The 13,236-nt window shown below is 36.1% G+C and overlaps 1 protein-coding gene across 1 annotated transcript in view; it reads right to left on the reverse strand.

The window, feature by feature from the left end:
- Window positions 1–260: 260 nt before the first annotated feature.
- The window catches only part of LOC142981499 (uncharacterized protein CG3556), a 115,596-nt gene continuing 102,620 nt past the window's right edge, over window positions 261–13,236 (reverse strand). The window contains exons 3-11 of the mRNA XM_076127464.1: window positions 7,895–7,970; window positions 7,218–7,414; window positions 6,684–6,781; window positions 5,482–5,729; window positions 5,057–5,217; window positions 4,548–4,764; window positions 3,913–4,063; window positions 3,049–3,260; window positions 261–2,437 (exon numbers count right to left, since the gene is read on the reverse strand). Of these exons, the coding sequence (XP_075983579.1) occupies window positions 2,376–2,437; window positions 3,049–3,260; window positions 3,913–4,063; window positions 4,548–4,764; window positions 5,057–5,217; window positions 5,482–5,729; window positions 6,684–6,781; window positions 7,218–7,414; window positions 7,895–7,961 (1,413 nt within the window). The 5' untranslated portion in view covers window positions 7,962–7,970 and the 3' untranslated portion in view covers window positions 261–2,375. The remainder of the gene's footprint in view (window positions 2,438–3,048; window positions 3,261–3,912; window positions 4,064–4,547; window positions 4,765–5,056; window positions 5,218–5,481; window positions 5,730–6,683; window positions 6,782–7,217; window positions 7,415–7,894; window positions 7,971–13,236) is intronic.

The raw sequence follows: 13,236 nt of genomic DNA on the forward strand, positions 1-13,236 counted from the left end.
TTATTCTATTTTATATAGGTAAGACACTTGTTAATAATCACGCCTCTTTCCTATAGGGATCGGTTAGGTAGAGACTATATAACGCCACTTGATTCGATCCTTCCTTATCTATTTTATTGGTAACTTTATATCATAGAATATAAATAGATTTCTGTATTTTCCCTATTTTATTATCATTGTCGTAGATATACTTAAAATGTATTGGAGAAGTAAGTGGCAGAAACAATTGGTGAAAGGGGTTGAAATAAAACACACGTATATAATTTTTTATACTTTATTAAGAACCATTCAATAGGTACAATAAAAATGTTATTCTAACGCATTAAATCAGATAACTCTTGCGTTCAGTCTCGTCTAAAATGATTAGTTTTAAAATCTATGGTTTGAGATTACATATTATATTACTAGAATAGGACAACGGGTCAATGGTAAGACTTACCTTAAGGTGTACTTAACTTAACAAAAATCTTTTAATAAATATTACTACTATGGTCAAAGGTAGTTTACCTTTTCGGATATGAAATATCAGAAAATTAATAGTAATTAACAAAAATAAAGACTTTCATAAAATGTAGAAGTTTTGTTTTTAAGAATTGAAACTGAAAGGATTTATGCCAACTTAATATATTTTAAACACGGTTTACTACTCGTTAGCATTGGCGCACATTCGCCGTCGAGTTCGAAGTAAAATAAACCATTCACAATTTGCCCGTAAGTTTCAAGTTAATAACTGTAGGTAGGACATAAAAAAAACAATAATTCGAACATACAACCTCTTCCTTTTTGAAGTCAGTTAAAGTAATATGTGTGCGTGATAGAAGTCTTCCATTGACCCGAAGTTTGTATTAAAAATTGTTAAATTGAGAATCGCTTACTGTTAACACGAATCTTAAACGTTGATCTAGTAGCTATATTACATGCTTCCAACTAACGCATGCAAAGTATTGCAGATAAAAATTATGTTATTATCAGAAAAACACTAATTTTCTGATAAAAATTATGTCATTATTATCAGAAAAACACTTATTTTCTGATAAAAATTATGTCATTATCATCAGAAAAAAACTTATTTTCTGATAAAAATTATGTCATTATTACCAGAAAATACTTATTTTCTGATAAAAAATTTGTCATAATTATCAGAAAAACACATATTTTCTGTCTATATTACTGACTTACATTACAGAATTATTGCACTTTTAAAATATAATGCATATTAAGTAAACACTGAAGTAATTGTTCCTCACATAGATAGAACCTACGCTTGTTGTTTTAGCATGAGATAAATACCACTCAATATAGAGCAAAACTGTATTTTCAGTAGCAGTATTTTGAGTGTAAAATCTGTACTAGGACAAAATGTCACGAAATATGAATAGTAATTTATAGTAAGTATTTCCAAGAGAAAATACCATGCTTTATGGCTGATTCTAGTAATGCTGTAATGCAACTTTTATAAAACTAATATTTCACGCAAGAATATGTTATTGTGTAGAGTCACTGCGAGCTCTAATAGGTATCTGAATTACTGCGTGCATCAAACGGAATTGCATATTGTTGTTAGGTCCGATAATATAAGGTAAAATAATTCAAATGTATTTTTATTTATTCTCATGCTAAAACACCACGGAAATATTTACATCAAAACACCCCTCCGGGCACGAAATGGTAAACATACATCTTTGGTACTTGTCACAGCAAACGCTTTACCCATTCTCCATCATTGATGAAGAAGCTCATCATCATATCTTCATACAGCATCTCTAGAAGGTAACCTTAAGAGTCTCTAACCACTACTTGTGATATATAATTTCAAACTACAAAGTATTCCAGTTGCTTAAAATATTAACGACTGATATATATGTTTCTAACGTTACAACTTTTCTATTGAAGTTTATAAAGTACAGTTAGATAAAAGTTGGGAGTTTAAGACCTGCCGGAAATGATACTGCAATAGAAAATAAATTAATTCAGCTTTTACCAAAAATCATTCTTTTGCATTGCATACTTATGAAGTAACGAGAGTAATGAAGACCCCTTTCTAGCGAATACAATTGTAAGGTACTTATTGTAAAATTGCATAGCAGTAATTACTAGACTGTTGATAACTTGCATGCCTTAAAATGGTTTAATATATTTCTTGAGGGCATGCAAAGTTCCTTGACCAGCTTGCTGTTATCGTGATCTAAAGCCTCCCTCACATTAGGAGGAGACCCTTGCCTAGAAGTGGGCCGGTACAGGGTTAAAGGTCAAAGGTCATGTATCCGACAGGTCGTATATAAATAATTGGTGTAGAGAAACTATACTAAAGGAATTGGTGTGAAATGGTAGAGAACAATCAGCTGGAGCGTGGTGGTGACTGGTGAGCTCACGAGTTACAGCTTCTTGTACCAGAACAGATAGTGTTCACCGTCTTCTACTAATAAGTCGTCCACACCTGCAAAGAAACGAAGATCAATCAGTATTACGGTATTATAAAACGTTGAGGAATTACATTTTTAGTTAGGTAGGTATTTGACTTAACTAACGAATGATGCTGAAATCGAATCTATACTATGACGAATAAACAAAACATATTTCGTAGTACATGATAAATTTTCGTAGTTCGTGATAAAAGTTTATATTAGTTTTGCAAACTTTTATCAATTCTGTTGGTTTCATATGAAAAAATAATTGAAACTTGTTCATATTCCCACAGTCAATGTTACCCAAATGATTCAAAGTTACCCAGATTGACGTTACGTTTAACAAAACAAAAAGGTGGACTGCGCAAGACCTATACGTCTCATCTGAGGCTAATCAAAATGGCTGAATGTACAAGGAGTACTTATTTATAGCTATTAAATCGTCCAGTATTTACTGCTAAATTAATTACATACCTAATATCACGCCCGTTATACCCGAAGGGCCTTCGACCCCTAATGTTCCTACCCACGTCTCATCATTAACAATAGACCCTATTTTTACGTACTGGATGTTTCCTAGCTCCTTAAGATTTGATTCTTTTAAGGTCAGTTCAAAATTGTATAAAAGTGAAGTGGTTCTTACCAACTGGAGCGACAAGCTGGTTGCCAGGCGGGCTGGCAGGGTCCGGTATCTCAGGCAGACGGTACAGCAGCCAGTAGTGGTAGCCCATGGGTTCCTCCTTGTGGCCGGCCAGGGTATGCACGTAGTGACCGTTGGGCCACTCGCTCGCCTCAAACTTGAACTTAGGGTTGTGTTCGGCCGCCATTTGCATCACGTGGTAGAAGGAGACGTTCCTAGAAAGGTAATTTTGTTTGATTGAGTTCTGTTTTTTTAGGAGCTATTCAGAAATATAGTATTTGTTTAATCAATTTTAGATTTTTAGGGATAGATGTTCAAAAATAAACTGTCCTATTAAGTTTCATTGTAGAAGTTAAAACTGGGGTTTAATGTTATAGAGAAGTACTTATTCTAAATTTTAGTGTCGATTGTAGTCAGTGGTAAAATAATTTTATCTGGTTTATTTCCTGACGTTATTGTGAATTTATTACTTCATTTTATAGTCCAAGTTTAAGTGCTTTTTATCTTGATTCGTTTTCTATCCCACTTTAATAAAAACGCTAATTGAAATACTGATTAGCATCTCTAGCGGGCGCCTTAGGAACTATTTTTTGCAGTACATTTTAAATGTCAAACATTCGACACTCGATAGTACCGGCTGTAGAGAATCGCGCTACAGGTATCGTACTATAACGATGCTTTATAGCACTCGAGAGACCACCTCAAGGACCGCTATACTCTGGCCATTTCAAACGTGCGAACTAAGTCATGTTATTTTAACGGAGTCTTTCGCTCGCACTTACACTAGCACATTCCTATGATTCTTTTGATTATGACGTAGTTCGCACGTTTGTAACGGCCTGAGTATAGTAGGATTAAAGACGTTACCTAGGAGCGACCATGTGCAGGGTGTAGTTCTCAGTGACGTTGGTGCCGAGCCACAGCGTGTAAGTGAAGGAAACGTTGCGAGCCTCCGAGTCGTTGCTGGTGCTGCCTGACTGATACGCCAGCTTCAGGGTGCCGTCGCCGCCGTTACTGTCTGGAAGGACCAATAAAATGGTATGTTTTACAAAAGTTTAGTCTCAACTTGTATCGCCGACCAATAATAGCGTTGCTTGGTGAAATCAGAGTAGGAGTCTATAATGCCAATTATTACAAACCCTAAAGCCCGATTTTTACCGCAGCGGAACGAACCCTAAAGCCCGATTTTTACCGCGAGCGGAACGAAATCTATTTCCAGTATGCAGTTTGCAAGTTTAACAAAGCCTTTAAAATACTTCAGCTGCTTATAATCCCAACATTATAAAGGTGCGATTATTCAATCACACCTTCATGAAACCATTTCATGGCATGCATGATAAAAGTTAAAGTGGTCGCATTAGATGCTCTGGTTTTTTTGTTCTTCCAAAAATTTTATCGTTGTGTTTTCATGCGTGGCGGCATTCCTTCACACTTTCATGCTTAGTTACCGTGATGTCATAATTTTCCTAAGCAGTTCCTTGTTGTTGTTTATTTCCACTTACCTAATGGTTCATGTCGGCTGTCAAGCAGCTTATCACTGCAGTGCGGGGGTCGTACAGCGGCCAGCGAGGCGGGGGTCAAGGCGGCGACGGCAGCAGCAGTCTTGGCCACGTCTCCCCACCCGCCGTCCGCGCTCTGTCGCTCCAGCAGCCACTTGCGAGCCGCTGGGAAGCTCCAGTGCTGGTGCGCGCCGGGACCACTGTCTGAGTCTTCTAGAGCCTGGAAGAAGAGTTTACTTGAGGTATAAAAATTGGATAGGTGATGATGTGGTCTTTTGTGAATTTTAATTGCAGCGCCTGCCTTCACAGGGAAAGCAAAAGAAAAACTGATGAATAATCGGAAAAAGCTACTTTTCAATACTCTCTTTAGAGCAGTCAAGTGGTCAGTCCCTATATTAGAACCTATATCTTACATGGCCGACATTGTTAAGTTACTTTGTAGTTATTTTCTATATCTGATAGGGCTGCCTGATCTCAAATGTTCCTTCATTATTCGTTTTTATCGTGCTTACCTGTATAGCGAGGGCCGTAGTAGTAAGAGTACCGAAGCTACCATCAGAGTGCTGCTGACGGGCTAGTCCAGCCATGGGACGTCTCACGAAGTGGATAAGGCTGCGGTGTCTGTGGTCCTGTACCACGCATCTCAGTGCCAGAATCACCATTGAGATCGTGTCTAAAGATAACACAAAAAGTATGAGCAATATTCATTTGTTTAACTTCATTTTATGTTTGGCAGTCGAAAGAGTTATTGCGTGGTTTACTTTTGCTGGTTTTGCCTTAGGTACTGGTTTTATAGCCTTGTAAAACCTTTCAGATTCAGATTCTTTCAATAGATAATAGGAAGGTAGGTAATCTGAATCTATTGAAGAATTGATTCTATTACACATTACCTCCATTTCAACAATCCGTAAAAATTTTAAGCATGTAAAGTCCTTACCAAGACTATGATCAGACGCAGCATTAGCAATATCCAGCAGCCTCCTGATATGGCGACGTCGTACATGAGCAGCTGAAGAACACGCCGCGAGGGTAGCGTACGCGAACTCCAGGTCATGGGGTGGTTCTCGATGGAGCAGGGCCGCTACTAAGTCGCGGCCGTGGAAGGAGCGCGGGTCCTTGCACAGCGCGCCAAGAGCTAGCGTGTAGGCAGCCAGGCGCCCGAGTGGGGGAGGAGACTCGTGGTGCCTGCAAAGATTATTGTTGTAGTAATAGGCTTTGAGAAATTATTTTCACGTTAAGCACGATTTAATACCCGTTTAGCTATTTAGCCCATATTTGCCCAAACTTATGCACTCATTTACATATGTAAAAATTAACGCACTTAACATAAGTATATCTAAGAAATACAGAAATCAGTGATAAAATAGTTCTGGGGATATATTATATGGGTTAGTATTATGTTTTGAAGCCGTGATAGTTTTAAGCACTTTAGATGCTTTTCAAATTTTTAATCTCTGGTTAGATGCGTAGCTAAGGTTAAAAGGGGTTAGAATAATATGAAAGTCTTGTAACAAAGATGTTGACTTTACTTTGGAAGTACTCATAGATGTATAAAACAAGCGTTATATCGCGAATGTATATTAACCAGTCAACTTAAGTATTAAAAGCATTTATGAAGCTATTCCGTTGATTGCTTTCTGTTTGAGCATAGAATTACAATGTACACAGTATGGTAACTATTTAGGACACACGCGAAATGTATGTCAACATGTTCACAATGTATGTGCGATTCTAAAAATGTAACGCGATATTGGAGAGGGTAGTGAGTACGTGGTAGATCAGTATGACATGATATAGTCCTATAAGTCATATATTTTGGTCTTCTGGACTCGAAGTGACTGTTTATCTTTTCGCTATGTTATTTAGACAAAGTAATATTAGAAATTATATTAACTATGATAATGTCCTTCTAGACGAGACTCGGTTACAGCGGAGAGTTCCACTGAACTTAGACAACTCTGCAGGAGTTTGTAATTGTTTTCTAATTAGTATTAAGCATGCCAAGTGTAGTTATTTACAATGTTCTCTTTTACGTAAGAAATACATTGAATTGAATTTTGATGAAGTAAGCACGTTTATGATCTTAAAGTTAGTTAGAACTAAGTGTTTTGTCACTGTATTAAAACGTGGGTTACTCACTTGGACATCATGAGCAGTATCTCAATCTCCATCTGTTTGGCAGACAGCTGCATCTCCAGGCCTTGCTGTTCTATCTCCTTGCCTGTGTTGTTTGCCAACTGAAATAGACATGAAAACAATAAGCCGCGAAGAGCAAAAAAAAAATTATCAATAATAACGTGGTTTCGGAGGCGTACAATTCAAGTATCTACTTGCATAGAAATATCTTGGGTACCTACATTAAGGAAGTTATGTTCATCTAATCTCAGCTCTAATTGCATTGGGTCATTTGGACCTCAAAAAGAAGTAATCTTAACAACACAAATACTATTTTTCTTGACATGTTACGATCGATGCATTTTTCGCACGGGATTCCCCTTATCGCGTCCATTTAGATCTTACCCATTTACTACTGAATACAGGCTTGATTAGTTCAGTATCTACTATTCAAGCCTGTATTCCTCAAATTCAAGCATTTATTTGTTCAGAATACAGGTATCACAAGTGGTGATACATTATTCCTCTTATGGCAGAAAGGTACTGGTAGGTACGTACCTGTAAAGTCAACATAACATGATGGGTATCATTGCCCCAGCCCCAGTCAGGCTGGCGGTGCTGCAGCAAGTACTGCAGCGCCTTCTGTATGGCCTGGCCTTCGTTCAGCGTCTCCGTCTCCCAGGCGGTGGTGGTGGAAGTGATCACTGTTGTTGTCGGCGGCTGCTTAGTGGTCACCGTTGTTGGTGGTTCCGTTTCTGGAGGGAAAGTGAATTTCGATGAGTTTTCCTATTGACGTCACTGGGTGAGGTAACATGTCATCAAATTGTTCATGGGTGATGACAAGGCGCTGTTCGTTCGTGCACAAGTAACTTCTTCGTCTAATAGTGTACTGTCTTTTGCTCACACTCTACAGGTTAATTTTCTTTTATGTTTACAGCAAGTGTTACAACGGCTTCAGAAATGAAGTAATTGATTGTAGGTGTAGTTGATTAACCTAGTCTTGCTTTTCGCAGTTTTGCGCTTTAATATCAAAATATAAATAAAATAAATAAATAAATATAAATAAATATGATTGGACAACTCACACACGGTCATTTGATTCCAAACTAAGCAGAGCTTGTACTATGGTAACCAAATAACTGATAAACATACTTATATACTTCTAAATACATACTTATATAGATACATTAAATTATATGATTTTCTTTATCTCTACGGGGATGTAATAAACTTACCAGTTTGACAGTAGACCGTGGTGAAGAAAGTCAAAGCACATAACGTTATTAAGTAACACTGGCCCATGATGAAGATCTGAAACAATAAAAACATTATTAATTAATTACGTAACATACATAGTTTAAGAAAATCATGAGTTTTGTATATCTAGGAATAACACACGGACACAAAGTAGGGCTACATACACGTATGTTACGAAATATCAAAAACTTATAATCTAGGACCATTCGAAGTAGCTTTTACCTTGATCATACCGCAAGATATGGCCTTTATAGAAGACAGAGAAACACAGAAAGCAGACAGTGTATTCAGACATTTTCAAACCATCTTTGTATATTCAACATACATAATAAGTGATATAATATGTATATATGTTTGTAAATATGTGTCTGCACATAAGGCCACATTTAAACGCGATCCACCGCGTCGCTAAAATAATATTTGTACTGTCTACCCCGTGTTGCGAGGGCGTTATACGTTGATACATAGCTCGAGGTACCAGGCTATCATAAAACATGTATGGTGGTATGAACACGTCGATGTTAGCGCCAGCTGTCAGGCTGAATGTGGAGGCCTACTTTCGTACCGTAGAATTAAAATAACTACAGAAGTGTTAGACTTGTTGCGAAATTACTAATTTACTAGTTCTTGGTTCGTTTAAATATGAATATATCTCTTTTTATATCTAAACAATCCTCCAGTGCTAAAAAATAAACCGAATGTTTTAAAAACTTATAACTATTAGCTGAATTCAAACATAAGAGAAAAGTCTGTGCTATTCTGTAGAATAAAAATTTGATATTAAAAGTCGGTTTGACGTAACGGACTACAGTATTATGAAATAGTGCAAGAATTCCCAACCTTAAATTTGCCTATTAAATAATAAAGTAGCATTTGAGTACTCCCACTTACAAGTCAAAATAAGCATCATTCTGTGATCCTAAGCCATTCTGTGAGCCAGTTTCATAGTTTATAAATGAGCGTCAGATAACCTACGATACGATAAGCTGACAGCAAACGTATTAAAACTACTGTCAGTGATTAGCTATCTAACATTTATCGAGAAGTGGTGAAATCAGGCCTAAAATATTCGAGCGAGATTGTAACCAGTAGTACCGCTCTTCAGCTCACATAACTGAGCGTGTAGCGTCGATCACGGCACAAATCTACCACAATACGGCTGCATACACTATTTGACGAGCAGTCGCGCAGTCGTGCGAACACACACACTATACGTTTCCAAATAAAATAACACTGGTGTATTTTTACATGGATTTATTTAAACTTGCCTGAGGCTTGTCTGACATTTGTTTTTGTATGCTATCTTTTAACACGGCAAAAATGGTTGTGTGAAATAAACTACGAGCGATAATTAGACTCTCCTATTATATTGTATAGGTATTTGATTACGCTATTGTTTGGACATAATATAGATATGTGACTTATCTTAAGCTTTACGAAGAGTATAACACAAAGACGTTTTCTAGCATAGAAATATGAACGTAGAATTGATTCTGAAGAATCTGACCATTAGTGTAAAAACGTTCATATAATTGTACTTACTAAGTCGATTGTGGCAAACTTAGTAAACGTTATAAGCCGTAGACTGACCGAAAGGCTATTTAAAAACGTCTCTAGCAATCGTGTTTTAAATGAAATCTGTCTGAAAAATCCAGACGAAACCATTTAGTGGTTTTACCAAATAACAGACACATAAAAGCAACATTCCATTACGTGAATTTGGCAAAATAATCCGGCACTTGTAAACCAAATTCCTTCTCTCTTTATAATTCGTATGAATGTTTAAACGAAGTATATAAACGTTCCGCGTAATTCCACTTAAGGGTCGAAGCACACCTATCACCTAACAAGCGGCCCAAACCACACATCACATTGAGCTGTATCCCGATTACTATCGAGTATCAACAACCGGCTAGCTACCGAAAAATGTGAGTAGAAACTATTTTTGGAATACATTTTAAATGTGTAGAATCGTGCTATTGTTCTGTATTCCTTACAAGCACTTTTCTAATAGGGTTGGGCAGAGTGCACATAAATAAATAAAATAAATAAATATTATTGGACAACTCACACACGGTCATTTTGATTCCAAACTAAGCAGAGCTTGTACTATGGTAATCAAATAACCGATAAACATACTTATATACTTCTAAATACATACTTATATAGATACATTAACATCCAGGCTCAGAACAAATACTCGTGCTCATCACACAAAGATTTGTCCCAGGTGGGATTCGAACCCACCACACGCGGCGCTACGGTTGTTGCGGCGAGGTGACCGCTTAAACCACTGCGCCAAACGTGCAGTTAAACATAAAAATTATCCGATATTACAACACCCAACCGGTCGATTGTTCCCGGATAGGATTAACTAGTAAGCGGCGGCATTCTAAGCGAGACCGTATCTAGTGGAGTCGAGTCGATAACACTACATGCTGAATATCATAAAATCATTTTGTAGTTTATATTTGGCGGATATCATTGGTCAGTGTCAAAAGCAATGCAGTTGCGACTCGTTTTCCAGTGGATATGTATACTGCAAGCTTTAAATCCAGTGGCTACAGGCTATGTACGTTCATAATCGGATTATTGGCGTTTTTTGCGGGAATTCCTAATAAACGTTAACAACGTGAACGGTGTTGCGGTACAAGTCCGACATTTTGTTAAATTTTCATATTTGCTGTTCTGTTTAGGGGCCAAGCGTAATTGGTGCAGTAGATTTTAGGGAACACTCTGTTTAACATGTTTTTGTACACAGATTCTCTGTGAAATAAATCTTTGCTAACGCTACTTGATAACTTTTTTACTTATCTAGATGTTTTTTTTACTTGATTTAGGATAATTTAAAAAAAAGTAAACGTGTAGCTAATCGTGTTATATTTGATTTTACTTATAAAAAGAAAACATTATCTCAGCATATTCAGGGCTTCACAACACAATTTACAATACTCTATTTCATTAAGTAATTCTATAAAATTTATAAAACACTAGGTAATCTGTGAATGGAAAAGTGATTAGAGTACCTATTCCCCATAATGTTTAAAGTCAATCAGTGTTTATTATTTCCTCTTTCAAACACCAAAATCTTTATAACCCAGACCACTCAACTTTACTTTCTTTACATCGATATATTCACAGTTGATGTGAGCAGATTGCATTGTAGTGGGTGCGATGTAGTGTGTAGTGCAAGTTAATTTGAAGTGTGATCGAGTCGCGTCGTCTTCGATACCGGTGATACGACACGAACGCAATCTGCGGTGCTGTGGTGCAACATGCAGGGTTTTACTACGAATATGACGCTTTTTATTCATAGTTTTGGCGATAGTTTAGTTGTAGTCTAAATAAATATTATTCTCTTTCTCTTTATTTGTTAAAAATATACATTGGGACAGGTAAATTAAAACAAGTTTGTAAAATGAGTGAATTCGTTTGCTAGTCTTGCTAAGATCGGTCAATGGCTGAATCGATTTAACTGTTTTTGTTTATATAAATTCAGGAATACAGGAAAACACACAAGCGGAGTACAGCTAGGCTTTCATTAATTTTACGTCTGTTTTTGAAAATACCATTATTAACATCAATAGTCACTATAATTCTATACACCATGTCAAATAAAAAGGGCTCATTGTAATGAGAAATCATTTCGAAAATAACATATTAAATTTCGTTGTCGAAAAAAACAAGTTACTCACATACTTGGCACAAGTTTTTCAATAGTAAGCAGAACCATCTAATTCAAAGTGTAGCAAGTAATAACTCAAAAGTATTGAAGTAGTTGCAAGTGCAATAACTCAATAGCACCGATAGGTTTACTTAATATTCAGTTGAGTGCAGGACACGTCGCAATTGTCGGCGCTAGCACTTTGTGACACGTATTACCTGCCTATTGGACTTTATACGGAAACTAGGTTTCGTCTAGGACGCTTTTATCAAATTTACCAAGTGTATAAAAATCTATATAAAAAAAATCTTTTTGGTATCACTGAAGTAAAAGAAATAAATAAATAAATATAAATATTGTGGGACTACTTACACGCACGGTAATCTGATTCCAAATTAAGCAGAGCTTGTACTATGGTAACCAGATAACCGATAATATTCTTCTAAATACATACTTATAGAGATAAATTAACAACCAGGTTCAGAATAAATACTCGTGCTCATCACACAAATATTTATCCCGGGTGGGATTCGAACCCAAATAGGTGAAAATATAGTTGGAGTCAGTGACTTCGGCGTGGAAGGATTCCTTAGGTTATAAAGTATGTATCTCGTGCGTAATCCAGGTTTATATCCACTATGTGGGAAATTTCTCTATTCATTCGTTTTTGCCTGAAGGATTAACACGTACACACACCCTCACAAACTAATAGGACTTCAGGCAATACGTAATTTTTTATGTGATATCAAAATGTACATTGAAGTTTCAAAGAAAATATTGTATAAATTGCTCGACATTTTATTATAAGGGATGTATTTTGACTTTTCATGTAGAAAATTGCGTAACAACCCAAATCTTATCTGCTATGAAAATTTACTCTTTAAGTATAATTTACAAAATATTATTCTAACAGTTTCCAACTTTTGAACTAAATAACAGTTTTGAATAGCAATATTATAGTTGTACAAGTCCCCTCGTTTCTTAGTTAACATTCTAAGCAGGTAATATACAAAATGGCTTTTAAATTTTCTACTAGATTGCAAATAACATAGTTCACAAACAAATTGCATCTTGCTACAGTCGATTGGCTCCAATTCTCTCTGGGATAATGCGTAGCTTCATTTTTCCTTATATTTTATAATAGCGATGAAAAGCAATACATGGAAATGAAAATGAGACGACCGGACGCATAATTTAAGAGACCATACTTTCTATTTTTGTTGTTGGTTGGTAGTACAGATACATGCTTGAATAGTCAATTATTTCGGGAGTTCTTAATTTTTTATATTTAAGAGTATATTATGTATAAGAATTTAGTCGTAACTATTGATGAATTGAATATTTTAGATTTACTTGTTGTGCTTTCTCTAGATAAAGTTAGTCATCAATAACGCATTACTGAGTCTTTACAAAACAGTTTTACATCCGTCAGCCACTGATTGAAAGTCACGTGCATGAATATGAATAAACTTTCATATTTCGTTCACAAAATACCGCTGTTTTTAATTAAACACGCGTTTTAATTTTAAATGAACATATTTCAGTTATTTTAACACGTCTGTTTTTGTTATTAATATGACTGTAATCAATACATGTAAAATTAACTTAAAATTGGCTTTAAAATTAACTCTTTTTTCTGTAAACGCAGCTCGTTCG

Source organism: Anticarsia gemmatalis, chromosome 20, assembly GCF_050436995.1.
Source record: "Anticarsia gemmatalis isolate Benzon Research Colony breed Stoneville strain chromosome 20, ilAntGemm2 primary, whole genome shotgun sequence".
Lineage (NCBI taxonomy): Eukaryota > Metazoa > Arthropoda > Insecta > Lepidoptera > Erebidae > Anticarsia > Anticarsia gemmatalis.